Source organism: Mustela erminea, chromosome 13, assembly GCF_009829155.1.
Source record: "Mustela erminea isolate mMusErm1 chromosome 13, mMusErm1.Pri, whole genome shotgun sequence".
NCBI lineage: Eukaryota > Metazoa > Chordata > Mammalia > Carnivora > Mustelidae > Mustela > Mustela erminea.
In genome coordinates this window covers 26,801,050-26,823,485 of record NC_045626.1, presented here as the reverse complement: position 1 = coordinate 26,823,485, position 22,436 = coordinate 26,801,050, and the positions used below count along the sequence as shown (strand labels likewise).

General features: G+C 54.1%; 1 protein-coding gene across 2 annotated transcripts in view; it reads right to left on the bottom strand.

Moving 5' to 3' along the window:
- Positions 1–14,346: 14,346 nt before the first annotated feature.
- The window catches only part of ST8SIA5 (ST8 alpha-N-acetyl-neuraminide alpha-2,8-sialyltransferase 5), a 50,548-nt gene continuing 42,458 nt past the window's right edge, over positions 14,347–22,436 (bottom strand). For both annotated transcript variants that reach the window (XM_032310634.1, XM_032310635.1), the window contains 4 exons: positions 20,746–20,890; positions 17,055–17,167; positions 16,184–16,276; positions 14,347–15,042 (listed from right to left, as the gene is read on the bottom strand). In XM_032310634.1, the coding sequence (XP_032166525.1) occupies positions 14,574–15,042; positions 16,184–16,276; positions 17,055–17,167; positions 20,746–20,890 (820 nt within the window). In that variant the 3' untranslated portion in view covers positions 14,347–14,573. The remainder of the gene's footprint in view (positions 15,043–16,183; positions 16,277–17,054; positions 17,168–20,745; positions 20,891–22,436) is intronic.

Here is a 22,436-nt window from a genome sequence, read left to right as displayed (position 1 = left end):
TCTGAGCACATTAGCCTAGAGAAGAGGACGTGGCCTCCCCTGTAAACGACCGTCCGTAGAGCAAGCTCTGGACTGGTCTGTGTGCCTAAAAAGGCAGTCTTAGCACTGTGGGAGGTGACTGCAGAAAGGCAGTGTTTGACCCAATCCAGGAAGAAGGATGGGGCCCTCAGTGCTGCCTGGGATGACATACAGTGGCCAGGTGGCATCGCTTGCCACCCTACAGCAGGGGACGCTCCAGCGGCCCTCGTGGGTTTGGCTTGGACAGCCGTCCATCTGGGAGCTGGGATGCGCTAGGACGCTGGATGGCAGGTGCAGGCAGACTATGCATGAACCAGACCCAGCCTGGGGCCGCCAGAATGCGCCAAGGGCCAGAGAAGAGCACTAGCCAGCTCCAGGCTCTGCAGCAAAAGCCAGGGCCAGAAAGCAGCTCTATCTCCAGACAGGGAGTAGGAAAGACCGTCAGCCAGGACTGCCCACCCCCTCCCCAGCCACGGCGTGACGTGGGGTTTGGAAAGGATAAGGGAGCTGGTCTGCAGCCATCATGAGATGTTTCACGCGCTGCTCCTTTGTCACCTCCGTGTCCTACCACCTGGCTGCTCCAAGCTGAGCCCAGACCCTGAGCCTGAGCTCCCAGAAGATGCAGGACATCTGAGCAGCCGTAAGCACTCACACCCTTCCCCAAAGTCCGTGGCAACTTCATTTTCTGGAGCCACCCGCATCCCCACTACGGGGAGACATCTCTGACCCAAAACATCATGGCCCAGTAAAGATCAACTTCACCTCCTCCCCTGTTCTGCGGAGGGACATCCTCAAATGCGCTCAAAGTCCTGATGAAGGAAGCAGAGTGAAGTTCAATCATGGGTGATGCACGCCCCCTGCTGGCAGCATGTGCTTTGACCTCTTGTTAATTCTACCTTTAGAAAGAAACTTAAAATACAGGGAAATTACTAGGATTACCACAGAAAATACTTCCCGTCCAGATAAACTATAAATAAATAAATAAAACGCTCACTTTGCACAAGGGCCAATTCAGATAAAAAACAAGAAAGTGTTTACTGGGCTGTTTTTTTTTCTTCTTCAAAAAACTGAAATCAAAATACATTTCGAGCATCCATGGCACTGAAACACAATGTTTAAGAGAACAGGGTCTGAAATGGCACCAAATGTTGACAAGGACACAGAGCAGCTCGAACTCGCATACCGCTGGTGGCAGTGGTAAGCAGTACGGCCACTTTGGAAAAGAGCTCGCACTGTTTTCTAAAGCTTCCCAGACACTTCCCACACAACCCAGAAATTCCACTGTTGGGTGTTTCCCTATAAGAGATGAAAATACATGTCTACATGAAAGCCGCATGTGAATGTTCATACAAGCCTTATTCGTATGAGCCAAAGCCCAGAAACAACTCGGATGCCCATCAACTGGCTAATACTTACTCAGCCAAAAGAAGGCAGAAGCAGTGTTACATGCTACATCCTGGACAAACCTTGAAGCACTAAACCAAGTGAGAAGAACCAGCCAGCAAAAACTGACTTCTGTCTGATGACAGTTATGTGACATTCCAGAAGACGTAATGCCAAAGCAGTGGTTGCCGGGGCTAGGCGTCGGGGCAGGGGGTTGACAGCCAGGCGGCCAGAGAGGGCAGTGCTTTGGCCCAGGGCTCCACCCCATCTCTCTTACTAGCCTGGCCCATCTGCTGGCTTTCCATGTCCAGGTGAGAGCCCATCTGCGTACGCCCCAAAGTGCAGCCTGGACACCGACCTGACCTCATCCCCAGATCCGTGGTGTTAGAACCCCGTGTGGGGTTGGCGGGGAAAGGGTGCTCCGAGGAGGTTTCTCAGACCCACTCTGATCCCAGGGAAGGCCATGGTCCTGCCCACCGCCCTCCACCTAGGTTGAGCATTCTCCAATCTAAACTGGGCAGGGTGGCTATGTTCCCTCATTGATGAAGCTGATACTCCTATCGGTTTCTCATGCACTGATAAAAACACAAAGAGCAGACATGGTAATTACAGGAATCCCCAAGCTCTGATTATAGGGAAGGGGCTGTTTATCCCATGAACCATTTGTGTATGTGCACAAATACACACACACACACACACACAGGATCTCATTGCCCCAGGCTCATTCCCCCTTGAGTGCTTCCTCCTGCTGCTGAGTGGATTCTCCCAAAGCTTGCCTTTGGTCCTGTCTCCTCCCAGTGTGAAAACCTTCCCTTACACCTCAGCACAAGCAAATTTTGTCAGCCAAGATTCTGGACTGCGAGCAGCTGAAACGAACACTGGCTAGTTGAAGCAGAAAAATTACTGTTTGAAAAGTTAGTGTTAGGGGAAGGGACCTCAGAATTTCCAAGTGGTCTTACGGGCTACATCCTAGAAAGGAAGCCTGAAACTGGACTGACTGGGGAGGCCTCTGGTGCTCCCAGGACCAGATCTGGGCATGCAGTCTGGACCAACCTTGGGCACTGACCTCTGCTGTCCCTGCTGGCACCTCCCCTCGCCAGAAGAGCCTCTGCTGCCTTCTGCCAACTCAGAGTCTGGGACTTGTGCATCTGATTGGCTGAGCCTAAGTCACATGCCTACACCTCACTGCAAAGGAGGCTGGGAAAGTGAGTATTTGGCATTTTCAACTCTTATGTGGGCAGCTGTCCTCTCCTCACATTTTAGAAGGGCACTCAGATGCTTCATTGCCAAAAGAATCCCAAATGTCCCCGACACGACTTCTAACTCCTCTAGCTTGGAGGCCCTTCTGTAATCAGACCCAACCTCCCCCTTAGGGGAGTTAACACGAGTCCAGCTGAAGACCTCCCTGGTGTTTTCCGTCTGCAAGCCCTACTTCACTCTGACATGAGAGCTGTCGCATGCATTTCTGTACCCGCCAGCTGTTGCTCCATAACAAGCAACCACAAGACACTCAGGGCTGTAAGCATTCTTTCCCATGTGTCTGGACCTTGGCTGGGGTGACTTGCTTACCCTGGGCTCAGCAGCAGCTCGTGTCAACCTGCAGGACTGGCCGAACTTGGCTAGGGAAAGCTTTGTCTGGGTGGGTCCCTCTGGGCTCTTCTCGTGGCCGTGGTGGAAGGGCAAGAGGGTGACTCTGACGTTGCGAGCACACTTGAGCCCTCCCCTTACATGTCATCTGCTAGCATCATCGGCTACACACAGCAACACCTGTGGCTGGGTTCAGAGGCAAGGGCTGTAACATTTCATAGCAAAGGATGTGGACAGACCAAGGGGTGAAGAATGCGGACCTGTGTAATTCAATCTACCTCTATCCCTCTCTCTTCCACCAGCCTGTGCTCCCTTTCAAGGAAGTCATGTGTTCCCCAGTGCCTCCTAGAGTATGAATGTGACCCTCAAGACCTGTTACAGGAATGAGCCAAACACAACTGTGTGTGTTGGGGCGAGTAGGGTGTAGAGAGCACATGTAAGTACGAGCAATTCGAGCGTGTGTCCTGGAAGCTCTGGTCCCCACCTGTGGTTCCCCACCACCGCGTGTCTCCAATGTCTCACCCAAGGTAACCAGCTAGTCTGCGATCTCGAAATGACCCAGCTCCTATTCTGGAAGCGGGACAGCTGATGCAGTGTTGAGAGGCTGGTGGCTTTTCTGTTTCATGGAAACGTTAGTTCCCACAGCCATTGTAGGCTCCCTGGGGTGTTAGAAAATCTTGTCTTCAACCACTTCTGCCCCCTCCAATCCACTCTGCTCAGAGCCATCGAGGGATTTTACTTAAAACACATCATGAGCCTTTGATAAATGTTTATTAAATAAATAAATGAACTCCATTCAACTTCCATCCCCCAGCTTACTGATACATGCATTCATTCATTCAAAAACATATACTAAACTCCTGCTTCCCTGAGCCCTGGGTTTGCTTCCTCCGATGATAGACTAGAACACAGTGCTCAGGTCTCAGCACCCCTGGATCCCACAGTTGCTTGCTTGAGGGTCTGGTATTTTACATTTTTAATAAGAAACGTTTAAACATCGTGCAGCTAGCATCCATCCAATTCATTCAGAGGAAGGTAAAAGGTGAGCTGAGATCCAGGCTTGGTGGGAGACCAAGTGCACAGAGATACGTCCTCTGCTGAAGGGAGTTGAGGAGCTGGGGGCAGGCAGCCACAGAAGGGTCGGAAGAGGAGGGGCCAGAGAGGCGGGCTGAGGCTGGGGTGGCACAGCCTGTCCACACCGGGAGGCTGGGCATTTGAGGTTGCATATCCGGAAGTGATTTCCATCCCTTTCCCCTCCCCTCCCGCATTCCTCGGGGATGCATGATCCGATCACTGATATCAAGGAATGGTCTACGTCTAGTACCACGCTGGTTAAGGGATAGAAAACCAAATCACGCGGAGCAGCAGGAGTCTGAAGACAGAGATACCGTGAAAATGTCAGGCTCTGGGAGTTTGCACATTGTCTTCCCCGATGGGAAAGCACAAGGAAGGCTCTGGACTTGCCCAAGATGCAGATCTGGGGAGTCTTTTCTACAGGCTAGCCTTGGTCAGGCTGTTTGTGCATGAATTTTAAAAACTGTATATACGTTTTACATATATATCCCTATTTTAAACAAACCAATGGAGATTGGCATGGAAAGAACTTTTATAAAAAATGTTTATAAGATGGTAATTAGTGCTCAGATGACTTTTGACGTGACTCTAGACCCTGACAGCTACCTTGCGTGAAGAGCGGTAGGTAGGTCTCTGTGGCTTCCAGGTCTGAGCCCATCTGAGGCACCGCCTGCTCCGGCAGCCCTCCAGCCCTCCTGGACTCTCCCTCCTCTGACTCGAGCCTGTGTTCCCCTCTCCAGGTCCTCCTGTGTCCTGCAGAGTGTCGCTGCTGCATCGCACCCGGCTTGGTCTGGCTCTGGTCTCTGAGCCCGGCCAAAGAGCCTTTGCTGGATGAACTGTCTGGCAGGTTTTATCGGGTGGAAATGGAGGGCCTTTCAAGCACAGTGACAGATAAGAAGTACCCTGATTATACTCAGGAGAGATCCGTCATCACGCACGGATCCCTCGGGGACAGCCGCACACTGCTGGCAGGGGGCTGCAGGGATGCGTGTGAGCCCCGCTCCGGAGCGCGGGTTGCATGAAGAGAAGGGGAGGGCTGCAGCCCGGGCTCCCCTGCTTCCTGACTCCACTGGCGGCACAGGGCGCCTCTCTCCGCGGTGATCAGGGCAGCAGAGGGAACAAGCCAGGAGACCCAGGGCCGGATGGTTTTCAGCTGCAGTCCATTCCACTCAGATCGCCTGTCCCCATGTCCCAGCAAATGACATCCAGTCTCCTGGTTCTTCTGCAGTGGGAAAGGCTCTCTGGAGCACGATCCAATGTGATTGGCTCCTGAGAGAGGACAGCGTGGGAAGCGTGGGGCCGAGAAGCACACGGAGGTCACGGCCACGTGGCCACTTTGTCTCCACACGCAGTAGGCCGCGCGGTTGAGTCGGTGCCACCCCTCAGGGATAAATTGCTCTGCCTTCATGGGAGCTCCGAGGCAGGGCTTCCTGGAAAATGACCTGGAGCCTGTCTGACGCCGTGCACAGCTGCAAGGCAGGGAGCCACGTTTCCACCGCTCCTCTGCGGACCTCCATTGTCTGTCCTGGCTTCCTTTGGGGAGCAAGGGAGTGGGAGAATGACTCCAAACTGTGACACTGAACACCCCGCCTATGCTCATTTACATGAAGTGTTGTTTAAAAAAGAAATAATACATACACATATGTTTCAGTTCAAACAATACAGATTGGAAGAAGAAGTATGGCTTTCTGAAGGAAAGGTGGCTGGACCCAGGAAGAAAATTTTGCAGGCCACCAAGAAGACCCTGTCGTATTCCTAAAACATTTGTGCAATGTGTGGGAGCCCCAGGGAGGACCAGCTGTCCCCCAAAGCAACCTGGGGCAGAAGGACATGCTCAGGGAAGGCAGCCACAGTGAGCGTCAAGGGTCCTGCTGAAGAAGGGTAGGGGAGAGCTGGCTCCTGGCTGGGCTGGTAGGATGGTCGCTTGGGGTCCCCCTGGCCTCCTCCTAAACAGCCACAGCACGAGGGGCTGGATTACTGGGTCTGATGTCCACTCTCTCCACAATCCCACTTTGCTCAGGCCTGTGGCTTTCGGTGACTCCCTGCCAAGTACAGCTGTCTCCACTTCCAGCCCACTGGGTACAGCCACCGAGTGTTCTGACTCTGGGTACCCTGAGTGCAGGACCTAGAGAGGAATGAATACCCAAGAGAGCCCTCCCCAGACCCGGACACTGCGTGAGGCAGGGGGTGCAGCCCAGGCCTGGACCAGATGCCAACCAGCCTGACCAGCTCAGAAGGAAGAAAGCAGAAAAGCCCCAGAGGCTAAAGCAGGGACCCCTTCCACCACTCCAGCAGCTTGGGCGCCCAGCACCAGAACTCTACTGCCAATCCCATGTGCCCTGGGGGTGTGTAATCATCGTCTTTCCTGGCTTCAGTCAAGTGGGGACACCCCTAACTGCCCCAGCCTTCTCATAGGAGCACAGCCAATCCTGGTGAGAAATGGGTGATGAAGGTGTTTGGAAAGTAAAAACCTGTGTGGGCCGGGATGGGGTTCTTGGAGGCAGGGGTCATTCATATTCTTAAATTCACAGATAAATCCAGGCTGGGTCCCTGCAGAGCCTGCCCAGGTCCCAGCATGACCTGGGACCTGGTGGAAGTCACCACAGGTGGAAGCACAGATGCAGAAGGAGAATTCCCTGCTCCCCCGCAGCCCCTCAGCCACCACGCTGCACTTCCCTTGGAGGGGGAGGGGAGCTGCGAGGGGTGCGTCCCCCCCCCTTCTCGTCTTTTTGTTCTTAGGGGAAGCGGTAGCAAATGTCAGAGGGAACACGTGAGTCCAAAGAAGTGACTTTGGGGCACCTGGCTGGCTCAGTCCGTGTAGCACGTGACTCTCAATCTCGGGGTTGTGAGTTCAAGCCCCACGTTGGGTGTGAACAGTACTTAAAAACAAAGGAGTGACTTTGCCCATCTCATGTATCCTCTGTTGTCAGAAAATGAACTATTGCACCTACCTGAACTTAAGATAACCAAGGGCTAACCTTTGAAGCATCCAGGATTTCTACAACGGTGTTTTAAGTTTTGGGGGATGGAACTAATTCCAAAATGGGTAAGCGGCTTCTCCGCCTTCTGAAACACAGTACAGTGAATGCTGTTTTTTCCTGCACTCTGTGTGGTTGCAGACATCACAGGGTGAGCAGATCGAAAATGCTTTATTGCCCTTGGGGTTGTGGCAATGTATCTACCCCTCCACTAAATGGCCTCCGATCACTGCTGTTTGCGGAGATGTAAAGAGTTGGTCTTTTTAATGCGTTACTGTTGGGCTTTTAGCTGCCACTTCTTGCTGGGTCTAGCACCTGTTGTCATTCTCTTTGTTCACTTTATTATGAGAAACCAGAATCAGGTTCCCTAGAATTGAATTTAAAATTAAGGTGGACGCCACGAGGGATCTGCTGTTAGCAAAGCATTTGGTCTTTACTACAGAGCTTTTATAGCATCTATTTCAGGGGCTCAAAATTAATTTTCCTTCCTCTGAGTCCCTAGCGACCTAAGGGCTGAGTGAGCTTGCTTGGGTACTGGGAAGTGAGGTGTGCTTTGACCTCATTTCAGCAAGATGGTAGCCATATTCTCCCTTAACAAGTGTTCAAGGTGTTCAGGGTGTCTTGTAAACATTGCAGTTGAGTGCAGGATCCTGAGCTGCCGTGCAGAGAACGTTCTCACTGGGACCACACCTTTGTGGGCGTCTGAAGAGGGAAGGGGCAGGGGACTTGCCTCTCATGGGAGGGAGGAGACAGAGGCAGGATGCAGATACTAGGTAGCTGGTTTCAACTGGAGCCTTTTCCAAAGGCAGGTGGAGAAGGAAGAGCCTAACGCAATGGGGAGGGACCCCTAGTCCCTGGGTCACACAGACATTTCTATGGGACGTCTCCTCATCACTGCCTTCCTGCTGGTTTTCCATGGGTGCGGTGGGGGCGGGGACAGATCACTGCGCCCATCTTCCACCCCCAGGGGCCCAGGAACTGTGCTGAGAGGGCAGGGTGGTGCACAGATCCTCCCCACCTTCCAGCGCCGGTCATAAAACTGGTCACAGTTTTGGTTGTCCCCAGTTCCAGAGACATCAACCCCTTAGTTCTGATCACAAATGCATCCTAATTCCAGGCACAAATAAATTCTCAATTCGGCACACTCTAAGCATCCTAACCTGGGAGAAGAAATCTATGTAACTTCGCTTTAAAAATATTTCTTCATGTTTATTTCAGTGTTTAAAATGTTCGGAAAAAGAAAAGCTATTTGATACCTTTACGAAGCCACAGGCTTGAATCAGCTTTTCCCAACCCCCAACGAGGAAAAAATGTAGGAGAACAGGGTCAAGCTAGTTAGGTCTAAAGCAGTGGCCAGGGACCAGCATCACCATCCCTTGGGAGCTGGCTCAGAAAGGCCCCATGCCCAGCTCACGGTATCAGAGACCCCAGGGTGGGACCCAGGAGCCCGCCCCGCACCCGCCCCTGAGCTCTCCAAGTGATTCGGACTCTGACTCGGGTTCAAGTTCAAGAACAGCTGCTCCAGAATAGCGGTTCTCAACCCTGGCTGCGTATCAGAATCATCGGGAGAGTTTGAAAGCCCCTAAGACCTCGGTCATACCTCAGACCAACTGGATTAGAGCCTCTGGGGGCAGGTGGCGGGTGGCAGGTGTATTTCTCAAAGCTCCTTGGGTGACCCAAAGGGCTGTCAACCTGCAGCCCCTCTGCCTCAGGGCAATGAATCTTCACCGCTGTGCAGAAGAGTCAAGAAGATTTTTAAAAATAAAGATAGGGAGGACCTGAGTGGCTGAGTCAGTTAAGCGTCTACCTTCAGCTCAGGTAGTGATCCCAGGGTCCTGGGATCGAGTCCTGCATCGGGCTCCCTGCTCATTGGGGAGATTGTTTCTTCCTCGGACCCTCCCCCCAGTTCTGCTCTCTCTCACTCTCTCTCTCTCAAATAAAAACAAAATCTGAAAAAAATAAATAAAGACAGGAAGCCCTATCCCTAAGCCAACAGAATCAGACTCTCTGGGAGGGTGAAGTCCATGGGGGGTCAGGGGGCTATTTTATAAAGATCCCCAGGTGATTGTATGTGCACACAAGGCTGAGAACCACAATTCCGGAGGAAATAAAACTTTTACCCCAAAGCTGAGCAAGTCATTTTGTTGAAGGAAATGAGTTACTTAGTTGCCAAGGGAACCATCCCCCGAATGGAAAGAAAGACAGTCACTGATTTCTGGCTTTTGTGCCAAGAGCTAAATCACTGACTAAAGTGTATATTTCTCTCTTGCTCTCCCTCTCCGTGGTTTTTTTGAAATGAAAAGAAAAAAAAAAAAAAGGTGGGGTGGGGGTTGTTCACAGAAGACACTACACAGGGGAAAATATCTAAAGACTTTAAAAAGGTGGGCAGAGCTGCTGCCTCTGAGGACACTGTCTGGCCAGGACAGCAGAGACCACCAGCAAAGCAGACCAGGTCTGCTCTGAGCCTCCGCAAAGGCACCAAGATCATCAGAAGCAGGGACAGACAGACCAAGGGCCCAGGACAGCTGCTCCAGACAAAAAGGAAGATCAGAATTCTATTACAGGGACACTAAAAACAGTTAATGTCATTTGAGAACAGCTTGTGCCTACCTAAATGATTCTCTATGAAATAAACCAGTCACAAAAAGACAGATACCATATGATTCCACTCATACGAAGTACCTACAATAGACAAATTCACAGAGATTGAAAGCAGAGCTGTGGTTGCCAAGGGGCTGGGGCAGGAGAAATGAGAGTCGTCCTTTGTTGGGTGCGGAGTCTTTTCTGTGACATGAAAAGTATTCTGGAGACTGGTCGCACAACGATGTGGACGTCCTTAGCACCACTGGACTGTACACTTAAAAATGGCTAAAATGGTAAATTCAATGTCTTATGTATTTTATCCCAATCAAAAATAGAAAGAAAAAGAAATCTGATAGTGTCAAGGCCAAAACAGATTTCATAAATGTTTCAGATTCCCAATTATTTTTTTGATGGCTAGTGTAGGAGCAGCTTATATTTTATATTCATATTTATAGGAAGTGCAGAAGTTGGGTTGCGTGTCAGATTTTGACTTTCACTCTTTTCTCATCGAAGACCCTCGTCTGAATTTCCAGCCAGACCCCCTCCCCTGGTGGCAGCCCTTCAATGGCAGACATGGTGGGGTGCGGCTCCCCAGCAGTCGAGCTGACGTGAAAGGTGAAAGAGAAGGAAGAGCCTAGGGTGGCTCAGGTTTGTGGGGTGAGTGCAGGAGAGCCGTTCACGGCGGGGGGGGGGGGATTGGGGGAGGGTGGGGAGCGGCAGAAGCTGCGCGCACTGAGTGTCTAGTCTATGCCGGGCTCCGTGCTAGGCATCGCCCGACCATACTTCCCTTGTCCCTCAGCACAGCCGGAGAGGCTGGTCTCCTGGCCTTGCTCCTCAGAGAAGGAATCAGAGCCCCCAGGGACTTCGGCAGCCCCCTCGAGGTCACCCAGCTGGTACGTGGTAAGAGGCAAACTTGGAGCCAGGTTGTCCTTTCAACTATGCCCCCTTGAGGACATGATGAGTTTGGAGATACAAGTGCAGGCTCAGAGGCCGTGGTGAATGTGCTTCCGAGGCTCGGAGGGAGAGCCCGCCTGCCAGGGAGGGGGCTGAGACCCAGGGGTCATACAGACAGGCCGTGAAGAGATGACATTTCTGCAGGAGCGCTCCTGCGGAGAGAAGAGAGCCCTGAGGAAGCCTCACAGAAGGCGAATCGACAAAGGGGCCCGAGAAGGAGCATTCAGAGACAGGAGGAACGTCAGGAGACGGTGGCTGGTTAGGAAACGCAGGAGGAGAGGACTTGAAAGGACAGCGAGGCCATCCCTGTCACCTGCCTTGTTAATGTCAGGGATGAGGCCTGAGAAGCAGCTGCTGCTTTGGCAATAACTCTGGCATGCCCTGTCCTCTCCCCCTGATAACTGTCCCCGAGCCCAGACTTGCCAGCTCCCAGCACAGCTCCTGAGAAGCGGGTGGGCTCTTGGGCCCCGGGAGGGCAGGGGCTAGGGCGGGATCGCTGGTCCCCGGCACCGAGGCAATGTCCTGGCACAAAGTGAGTGCTCTGTAATTCCTCCTTGAAGGCCTGGCTGAAACCAGCCCTGTGCTCTGCCTCACCTGGCAGGCGGTGCGTCCCCAGGCCCCTACCCCACTGGGCAGAGGGGAGAACCCACAGGCTCTCTGCTCTCTGCAGCAGCAGGTGATTAGCGGGCAAAGTTGCCTCGGCAGCACTGTGAAGCCTCAAAGGCTGCCTCTGACCTTGAGCCACCTTCCCTTCTGCTTGGCTAAGCACTGAGTCATTTACTTGTTTTTGCTGCCTCTCAACCCCGGAGCAGTGGGTTGAGCACAAAGAAGACATGACGGTTGTTTTATTTGTGGGGAATCGATTTCCCTTAAATAAGAATTTAACTGGTAGTCTGCACTGCACCATGGGATGGTGTCGGGGCTGCAAGGAACACGGTGGGGGCATCCTGAGTCAATGCCCAGGAAACAGTGAGCCTTTGGAAACAATGTTTTCCCCACAAACATGGACTGCAGGAGAATCAGCATGGCCTGGAAGTCGGGACACTGGGTGAGTCCCACCTGAGGCACTGGCTGGCCATGGGGCCCTGGGCAAGTCACTCAACGTGCTGTCACTTACCGGGTACTCTTTCTGGGCAGCTCTCCTCACCTATAAGATGCCGAGATGACCTCACCTCCCTCCAGTGCCCAGATGGCACCCATTGGACCATGGGCAGCTGAGTGCTGCCAAGGTGCATGGTGGTGGGGGACATCTCCAAGCAGAGATGACCTCCTGGACCCATGACAGCCTCCCAGAGCATTTGTCCCCAGAGGAGGGCCCCGTACTGCCCTGCAGTGGCACCTCCACCAGGATCCCTCTTGTTCCAGCCCTTGCGACACTGGCCAAGAAGCGGCTAAGACAGCTCGGGGCACAGGCACTCCTCACTGGTCCCATGGGAGCCTTCTTACCTAAAGGGGTCTTGTGACCACAGGAGATAATTGCAAAGAAGGTGCTCCATGCTGGGTCTGACACAGAATGGGAGCACACTACATGTTAGCTGTTAAAATAATAAATACTACTTGGGGCTCAGAGCCCTATATCAGGAATAGCTAAAAAAAAAAAGAACAAAAAAAAAAACAAAAAAAAAAACGCGAGAGGTTGTAAAGACCCTAGCGATCTTTCCCAAGGCTCTAGTTGCAGAGATGAGGAAAGAGATCTGTGGGGAGGAAAGAGACTTGCCCTAGGACCCACATACAGAAATGAGACCATGATTCCCCTGTGGGGTAGATCATGGCGTTTCATTCCCAGCTCCTACGAGGGCCCTGCTGGGGCAGACGCCAACCCGTGGCACCCTCAGGCAGTGGGAACCCTGATGCCTGATTTGCCACAGCTCCTGCCCCCAACACGGCCCTCCCTGGAAGAGAAGTGTTAGCCAGGGGGCTCTGTCCAGAGCAAGCATTCCGTAGAGCCCCAGACACAATTTGACCCAGGCCACGTTCCCATTCTAGACCTGTTTCGTTAAATGGGACAAAACAGTCTTTAGGAGCCTTACAGTCCTGACATGCCACCGTCTCAAAAGCTGGGCTCCATTAACCACAAATGCGAGGCTGGAAAGCTCAGCCACCCAGAACCTTCCCCAGAAGTACCTTCCTTGGGAGGAACAGGCAGCGCCCAAGAAAGCCTAGTCACCCACTGCCCTCGCATGGTTTTTCTGAGCTTATGGTCCACTAGGGTCTACGTTGTCCTGCTGGCTGCTTCCCTGCTCTATAGACGAACAGCGTGAGGACTGCCCAAGTCAGGACCAGGGCTCAGAACAAAGGTGGAAGGTCCCATCTAGAACAGTGCTGTGCACGGAGTGTGCACTCCATAGCCACCCACCCACACGAAACAGAAGTGGTTTTGTCAAGGACGGAGCCCTGGACCGGGAGCCTAGAGCTGAGCCCGCGTATGCCCCTGTCTCTCACTGGCAGGACCTGCTGCTTTGCCTATAAAAGACAGTCATCGGATGGCAGGTCCCCCTCCCTGCTGAGACCCCGCAACTCCCCGCCCTCCTCAGGGCACCTAGCAGGCTGGGCTGGGGTCTGTGTAAGGTCTGCCCGCCATCCCTAGAAGAAAGCGATTCTGCCTTTATTCGTCACCCTGTCTTCCCAAGCCCACCCCCAGACCCAAGCAAAATAGGCTTTTGGAAAAAGGAGGGAGGGAGAGTGGGAGGAAGGGGCCTGAAGTCCCTCCAGAACTAACACGGCACGAGTCCGTGAAGCTAGGTCCTAAAGCAAGTCACCAGGGCTGTCTCTTAGGTGGGACCACACTGATGGCGGAAACACCATGGGGAAAGCAAAGGGAATGAACTTCACAAGTGAAATGCCATGTTAACCCCTTTCGGCCCAGGCCCAGTTGACCTTCCAAAGCACAGGCTCTGTGGGTCCATGTGTGCGAAGGCCAGGCTGCGTGATGTGGAAGTCCTGCCTTCCCCATGGGCCCCTCAGTGATGCTGGTGTCAGAGGCCATGACGTACTTCCATCTGCAAAGCTCATCGTTTTCATCTCTGTGCTTTCCAGCCCGGAGCCTACAGTTCCAGGCCAGGAACACAACGTAGCAGGATTCCGGAGCAGAAAGAGGAAGGGATCTTATAAATAACTCCTGGTTAAAACGGAGCTGAAAATAAGGAGACAGGAGAGGAAGCAGATTGAGAAGCACGGGTTGAGTCAATACCATTGGTTTGAAGACCTTTGTGCAAACGGCTGGTCCTTTTCATGGGAAGATCGCACACAGGATGGGACTGGGAGGGGCCGGGACTGTGTGTGCGCCTGAGGACGTGTGTGAAAGAGCACGGCTCCCAGCTCATGGTGTCGCAGCGGAGATGCTAAGACATGGGGCTTGCATTAGATCTCACGGTGTTGCTTGAGGGACTCCAATCCGTTGGAGTGACTGTGGTTAAGATGCTGGACCTCCCTGTGCCACTCTATCTTCACGGGAAGGTCTGGCTGCTGGATTGATCTGTAAGCTCTGAGATTCTAGATTGCAGTTCACGGCTGAAGCCGTAGGATAAAACCCTGGAAGCCAAAAGTGAGTTAAATCTTGACGGTGCTCCCGTGTCCAGTCTCCCTCATTTCAGTCCTGGGGGGCCTTCCTTTAGCTGCGACAAGGCCACTGCAGTGTGTGCTCTTCCGAATGCTAAAATTGAGTGCAAATGTGCTTTATTCACTTGCAATCCCCCAGGCCCCCCATCTCAGGGTGTGGCTCGGCAGCATGCTCCCCGTGGGCAGGGTAGGGACACGGTCCCACCCCCACCCCACCCCACCCCCGCGGAGGCCAAGGAGCTTAGCACGCAGCCAGCTCTGCTCCATGGGGGGAACCCCCAGCCCTGCCTCCGGGTCCACACCACCCATGCAGGAAGTCAAACGCCGGAGGTAGTGACTGCCTGACTGCCAGGCGCCCCCAGTAGCACCCGGCGCAGAAGGGAAAGGAGGTGCGTGCTTCTGCTCGCCGGGTGGCCGGCCGGCCAACCCGCGCTGCCCTCAGCAGCAGGAGCAGGTGCCCGTGTGCACGCGCAAGATGCCTCGGCTGTGCAGGTGCAGGAAGTTGAAGATCTCGGAGGGCATGGCGTGGAAGCCGGGGCGGGGCTTGACGTTGTCATAGTAGTGGTGGGTGATGTAGAGGCCCGAGGGGTTCATGGGGAAGGCCCAGAAGCCGAACAGGTGCACCTCCTCGCAGAGCTCGAGGGCGGCGGTGGCCAGGATGAGGCCGGTGCTGATGCGCTTGGCGCGCACCCCCAGGCTGAGCCAATAGCGCGACACGTTGACCAGGTACTGCGGGTGGAAGTAGTACACGGCCTGCGGCGACTCGAAGTCGTCCAGCACGTACTTGACACGGATGGACACGTCAGTGTTGCGCGTGTTGTAGAAGGCAGGCAGCAGCACGGACGCGTTCTCGTACACCTGCAGCACCCGGTAGAAGGGCCGCCGCCACTTCTCCAGCTTGTGGAACCTGGGCGGGGCCAGAGCAAGAGGGTCGGCAGCCCACTCCCCAGGCCTGTGCCCCCCGGAGCCCCTGCTGCCCCCAGCCGGCACCCCGGGACCTCTTTGGAGGCTGTGGGGGACTCAAGTGCCCCCTGCTATTCCCCATCATTTCCTTCACCGCCGAAGATGAATGCCCTGCCTTTCTCGGGGACGGCTATTTTGTGTAAGTGGACCCAGAGGGACAGCAGTGTGGGGACAGCTGTGCTTCACCCCCAGGGATGAGGGCGTCCCAGGTGGCCTCTGTGGGGAAGGAGTAAAGAAGTGGAGGCTCCTCGGGCCATTCATCGGTACTTTCTTTCCCAAGGTCCCCAATGAAGTATAGGGGAAAGTCTGCCTGCCACCTCTTTCCCTCCTCCCCCAAAGCCCCTCCCTCACCTCCTGCTTCACCTTAAAGTGTCCTCCCAGGGGCTCATATCCCTCCTCTCCAGGGCTCCCTCACGTTGCTGACTCTGTCAGTGACCTTGGGCATCGGACCCGATTTACCAGCTCCCCATCCTCTGGTCTCTGGCTGTCCCCCTTCTTGCTCCTAGCCTGACCTGGAAGGTGGGACTGTGTCCCTGCTGGAGTTTTAACCCCTTAATCCCCTTCCCCCAGGCCTCCCACACAGACAGAGCCCAGGAGGGGCACTTGGTGGGGGCTGAGATCTTCGCCTGAGGCTTCTTCCCAGAGCTGCCTGGACACACCAGCTTAGGAAGCTTCCTGCCCCCATCACACACTGGAAAGCTTTATGGCCTTTCCAGGTGAAGCCTGTCTGGACCAGTGCTGTCCAGGGGGAAATATAATACAGGTCACATATGGAATTTTCAATGTTCTACGGATCACATTTAACTAAGCAGAAAGACATGGGTGAATTAATTTTGGTCCTATCCTATTGAATGCTTGCAGTGTTTTCTTTAACTCGATAGACCCAAAATACTACTATTTCAACATGAAATCAATATAAACAATTGAGGAACTGTGGCCCATCATCTTTTGCATGGTAAGCCTTTGGAATCAGGTGTGTGTCTCCTGCTACAGACAGCACCTGTCCATCTGGATGTCACATGTCCAGGTGTCATGGCTCACGGCTACTCTACTGGGCAGCAGGAGTCTGGAGGAGGCTCACTGACCTCTCTGTGATGATGCTGGGGTTCACAGTGACCACGTCCGTCTTCACGCCCACATCCATGGTATACTTCTCCGAGATGGGGGGCAGGTTGCACCTGCAGAAGACACAAGGCAGCCTGGCTGTGCTCGCTCACTCCTTCCAGAGGGAGCTGGAGCGCGGGCAGTGCGAGGGTGTGGGGAAGGCAAGATGGTGCTCCCACGGGCAGCGCAGTGCCTGGGCACAGCAGTGCCCAGGCAGCCAGCAGGCTGGAATCTTGGTAGCCTGTGCATAGAGGGGAAAGTTCAACTCCTTCCCCCTCCCACTCTGAACGGCACCGTGATTATAGATCCCTGACCTGTGAGACCCCTCAATCCCAGTCCCTTTGCTTTAAGCTTTATTTTCAACCCATCTTCTTGATCCTAAAGTGAGGATCACCACAGAGATGAGAGGGCTCTAGCTAAGGAAGGAGAAAATACAAGGACCAGTCTCCAGCTTAAAGCCAGGGCAAAGCCAACACTGGTGTCAGCCACAAGGCTGCACGGGTTCCAAGCACTGCTTTTGGAGGATAGAATTCAGCCAGGGAGGTAGCCGCCCAGATGGCCTCTCCAGCAGATCTGCCAGGCCCCCGAGAGTGTTCAGTGTCCTCACACCTGCCAGGCTCTTCAGGCGCCTCCCATTCTGCAGATATGGAGACTGAGGCCCTGAGTTTCAGCCATTGGCCCTGAGCGACAGGACTGGAGAAGGTAGACTGTAATGGTGTGCAGGAGTGGGGAGCGGGGACCGATCAGCTGAAGGACAGCATGAGGGCATGGGGCTGGGCGCCAACAGAGGAAAGAGCAGAGAGTGGGAGCACCAAGCCGGTAGCAGGTGCAGAGCCAGGGGGATTCTCTTACCGGAAGACGAAGTCGGCACTGTTGATCTCCCTCCCACAGCGGCTGTTCTTCAGGATCCCCCCATTGCCCACCACTGCACACTTCTTAAACTGAGACCGGTAGTAGGGCATGTCCTGGGGGAGACAGATGCACAGCTGTCAGAGGCGACACCCTGCCTGCCTTCTCCCACTGCCCTCACCCCTGTACCCATGGCCGCGTGCCCAGCCAGCCTGGCAGCGACTATGGGGGGAAAGTGATTATCGCACTTTGCAGATGAGAAGAGAGGTCAGGACACTTGTTCCCAGGCCCCCTGGCAATTACAAATAAGCTGGAGGAGAAGCCAGGTCTCCACTGCCTTTTCAACCAGCCCTGGGATGCCTCAGGTTTCCCGAAAGAAAGTACAGGTGATGGCCAGTCCTGCTTGCTTTTGGTTTTCCTGATGCTTGGAAGTTCATCTTCTGTAGGACTTCCCAGATGCATATTTTATTGGTTTATGCAGATGTTGCTGGGGGATGACAGCAGCAGAGACAGGGACAGGGGCCTAAACCCGACCCTCCCCCCTTTCAGCTCAGGGCCAGGTATACAGGGAGGACACAAGCCTGGGACACAAAGAGACTGGGACCGATGCAGCAGCAGGGACTAGAGATCAAGGGCTGAGGAAGCAAGTCCACCACCGGGAAGCAGTAAGGGCCTAGAACACCTCAAAGCTCAGCAGAAAAAGGGCTCTGAGGGCAGGAGATCCTGGGTCTCACCCTGAGTGACAGTGGCATTCTCAGGAGCCCTGGGAGTAACGATCTCACAGCAATTTGACCTTGTCATGCCCTGACTGCTGGGGTTACTTTGGTCTGGGCTCTGGCTGCCCACAACGGCTCCAGGGACACGCCCTCCAGGGGACCACAGACAAGTTGGCAGGAAAAAGCAAATGTTGGCTGGCCTGACGGTAAAGTGTCCTGGTTCTGTCACGTCCCTGCTCTAGGTCATAAACCCCTCCTGAGCAACCAGAGGCAGATGGAGCCCAGCAGCCACACGCATGGCACAGACAGAAGCACAGAGCCAGAGTCAAGGGTAGGGTGACCAACCACCCCAGCTTGCCCACGACCGGGGAGCTTTGCATGCAATACAGGAATTTGCTTGGGTCAAACCAGAAAAGTCTAGGGCCAGCCAGGATTGGGTACCTGAGGCAAAAGCCCCAAGGCCAGCTCTGATTTTGCCCCAGCATGAGATGAAGGAGCTATGGACAAGTGTTCTGAGTTCTCAGGAACTCAGATTTTCCATCTAAAAATTCGGATAATAACATGCAAGTGTCACACTTTTCAATGCGATGGTGTAGAGCAGAGTGTCTCAACTTGGTGCTTGTTGACATTTGGAACCAGATCATTCCTCGTTGTGAGGGACTGACCTGGAGCTGCAGAATGTTTAGCAGCATCCTTGGCCTCTTTCCCTTAGAGGTCAAGGGTATCTCCCCATCTTGACAAACAAACTGTCTCCAAACACTGCCAAGGGTCCCCCACGGTTAAAAACCACTGGTGTAAATGAAAAGCCTGCCCAGTGCGGTGCTTGACCCAGAGGTCCCTCTGCATGGGGACCAGGCTCCTATCACTGTCACGAAGCCCCAAAGCTCCCCCCTGCCCAGGAGCCTGCAGGGCAGCTCCCCCACTAGCACACTCGCAGCTGGCCAGCCCTGAACAACAGTAGCCTAGCGGCACCTTGGACTTCCAGTGGGGCCCGATGTCAGGTGGGGTCATAGAAAATCACACCACAGTGGACCAGGAAGGAGTCTAGGTCTGCAGGAGAGGCTGCATCCATCTGTGGGAAGCTTTCCTGCCAGGCCCATTTTCCCTGGAGAGATGGGCCCAGAAGCCAAGAAGGGGAACAAGGGTATCTCAGAGCCAGTGGGGGAAACTGCACTGTCTGACTTCTACCAGGGAAAGGAAAAAAACCAAAGTTATCTTTGGAGAGATAAAGACCTTTATGTTCTATGTCAGTGCTTCCCAAACTTCTGTACATCAAAAACAACCTGGAGTACTTTCTGAAAATAGAAATTCCTGGGCTCCATCCCAGAACCATGGAATCAGAATCCCCAGGGCGGGGGCAGGAGCCCGAGAAGCTGTATTTTATACAAATCTGAAGAAAGACTTAACCCTGAGGCAATACTGCTATATCACAGGCTCTGAATCTGGGAGGGAGAGGGGTTCATTATGGCCGGTGGGCCACGTCAGACCTGCCTGTTTCTGTATACCCCGCAAGCTAAGCGTGGATTTTATCTTTGTAAGTGGTTGGGGGGGGGGGGGACGGGGATCAAAACAAGAAGATTTGGGACGTGTAAAAATTAGATGAAGTTCCCATTTCAGTGCCTAATAGGAGCCAGAGTGTTCCTGAAACCCAGCCATGCTCGTTGGCTTACGAAGGTCTGTGGGGGCTTCGTGCTGCTGCCATAAAGGAGAACAGCGGTGACAGAGAACATATGGCCGGCAAAGCTTACAATGTTTACTCTCTGGCCCTTTCCAGAGAGCGTTTGGCAGCCCTGCTCTAATTCCCCGGGACTCGGCAGTCTAAACCCATGGCCCTCCACGGACCCGTATGTCATAACCGCCCGCAGGAGAAACAAATCCACCTGCTGTCCCCCGCTTCCTGTCCCGGGCCTCGCAAGACGCACCTCGTAAAGGTGGCTTGTATCCATCATCCTCCAGCGCTGTGATGGGGGAGAGTCTGTGTGACATGTCCCCTCCTCCACCTTCTCCACCACCGCTGCCCCCACAAGGCCCAATGTTATCTGTGCCCTCTGTGCAAGCGCCATAACGCAGGGAGCCCTGGCTGTGGTTTCATGAGCCCTTCTGTGGAAGCAGGGCAGCCCAGACCCTCAGATTCCATCTGGAAAGACCTGAATATGCCCCCATTCAGCATGTCTACACTCTGGACCCACTAGGTCCTGCTCTGGACCCAGCGCTCTCCAGGAGGTGCTTATATAGACTTCCAGCGAAATCTTCCTCTTCTTTAGAGGGTAACCATCAGCATGAACTGAAAATGCAGGTTACAGGGCCCCTGCTCGGAGAGTCTGAGGCCGCGGTCAGGCCCCAACAGAGTGCATATGTCGAGCCTGCAGTGACACATTCCATTCATGCAGGGGGATCACTTACCCTGGGGTCCCCCCGCTGACCAGGGAGTCACTGTCCTAGCTTTGAAGAACAGCCTACATCCAGATTTCTTTTATGGAAAGGAGAACAATTAACATCTACCTTGTTTAAGTGAGATTTTTCTGCCACACCTGTTCCTAGCCCAGGGACAGGGAGACTGAGACCTTGGAAGATACCATAAGTGCCCAAGGTCAGCCAACGTGAGAACAGTCTTTCTTGCTTTGCTTTCTACTGGTCTGTGATTTCTTGGGCACACAACCTTTGCATGAACGTTTTTGCTCCTGCTCCTGCCTCTCATGGGGGGACAAATGCTTAATCAGTCTCCCAGATAACTTCAGGCTGTCCTCGGCAAGCAAGGCAATAACCAAAATTTGACAAGCACTGTCCTGCCTGAGTCACTCAAAGAGTAGCCAGTTGGCATTCACCGTGCTCGGATGGTCTACCAAGAGCCCACCAGAGCCAGGACGGTGGGTGCAGAGGGCCCAGCAGATGGATGCCATACCCTGTGGGCAGAGCCACTTAGGGCCGCGTGGGGTTGCCCCTTTGCCCCGCCCAGGTGGCCCTGCCCACAGCGGCACCTTGGGAAACATGCGGAAGATCTCCTGGTTGATGTGGTAGATGCCACTGGTGTCCACTTCGTACTTGAGCTTTGTCCCCAGGGGAGTGTTCTTCTGGGTGGTGAAGAGGAAGGAGGGAGCATTGCAGCACCTGGACAGAGTGGACCTGCCGGGCAGGACAGAGCGGGAGAGACAGGTGACACGGGGCAGAGCCAAGCCTCTGGAAAACGGGGGGTCATGGAACTGAGGCCCCTCAACATGGCCAGGAAGCCCCCACCCACACCTTCCCGCACTCACCCCCCTCCCCACACCTCTGCTCACGCTGTTCCCCTGCCTTCGACACGCCTCCCAATGCCTGGGCCTTTCCTCCTCTCCTCACGCTGGCCTTGCTCCCTGAGAGCTCCCGGCTGCCCACCCCACCGACCTCACCGGCCTCCGAAGACCTGGAGAACAGACCGGATACCACCCACTTCACCACCTCCAGTCTCTCTCCCCACCCGAACCAAAGCCCCTTGATGGCGGGGACCCTGCCAGTGGACCCTGCCTGGTGTTAGTCACATGAGTGTGGACAGCCAGCTGCTGGCCAGCCCTGGGCTGAGTCACGCCTCACTCAGGCACTCGTCAAGGTCCACTGGGCATTCTGCTACTCGCTGGAAATGCTGTTTCTCCAGCCTCGATGGAAATCTGGGGGTACCGAGCTCATCCTCGGGCCCCTGGCCCCGATCAGACTGTAAACAAGGCATTTACCCCATCTCATGGGGGCAGAAACCCAAGAAAAAAATGATCAATTTCAATCATTTAGAAAGTGTCTTAGGAAGGGGCGGGGGGCGCGGTCAGACAGAGGGCTGGTGGGCTGGTGCCTGTGGAGAGAGGAGTCTGACTGACTTCCAAAACAGGTTCTCAGGAGTTCACTGTTTCTAAAAATAAATAATAAATAAGCAAATAATATAAATAAATAAATATAAATAAATAAATAAATAAATAAATAATAATAAATAAAGGCCCCTGGCTTTCACTCACAAAAAAACCAAACAAGCTACAGAAGGCGTAAAGCTCAGATGATGCAAGCAGGCGTCACAAAACTAAAAAGTAAAAAGATAAAGGCTCCTAGGGAGAAGGTGGCTGCTGAGCCCGACGGGGGGCCGGCCTGGCGGGAGAGGGTGGAGTCATCTGTCATCCCTCGGGCCGCAGCCAGTGCTCCCCCTGGTCACTCCCTCTCCAGCCCTGGGCCATCCCTCCCCCTGCCCTAGGGCCCAAAGCTCTCCCCACCAGATGCCCAAGGGCTAGACCTAACGGAGCAGGCCAGCTGCTGCTCTTTCACATGGGGCTCTGAACCCACAAGGCTCCATTTCCTCCGGAAGCAACAGTGAGGTGCCGTGTCAACGCTGGCCTCCTCCCCCCAGCACTAGCTCTAGGTACGGTCCCATGCAGCACCTAGGTGGCCCCAGGAGGGATGGGACACCTTCCCCAAGGAGCCGGGATGATGACCACCAACAATGTTTGAGGAAGAACTTTCTGGAAGCTTCCCCTCAAGGTCTGGGATGGAAACATGGGGTTGCCACGCCGCTGTCAAGAAGCTTGGGTTCTAGTTTCTGTTCTGCTCCCACCAGCAGTGGGGCCCGAGGCAGGGGTCTTCCCCAGACCGGACCTCAGCCTCTTTGTCTATAGAATACAGCCTTGTGGGGCACCTGGGTGACTTAGTCGTTAAGCGT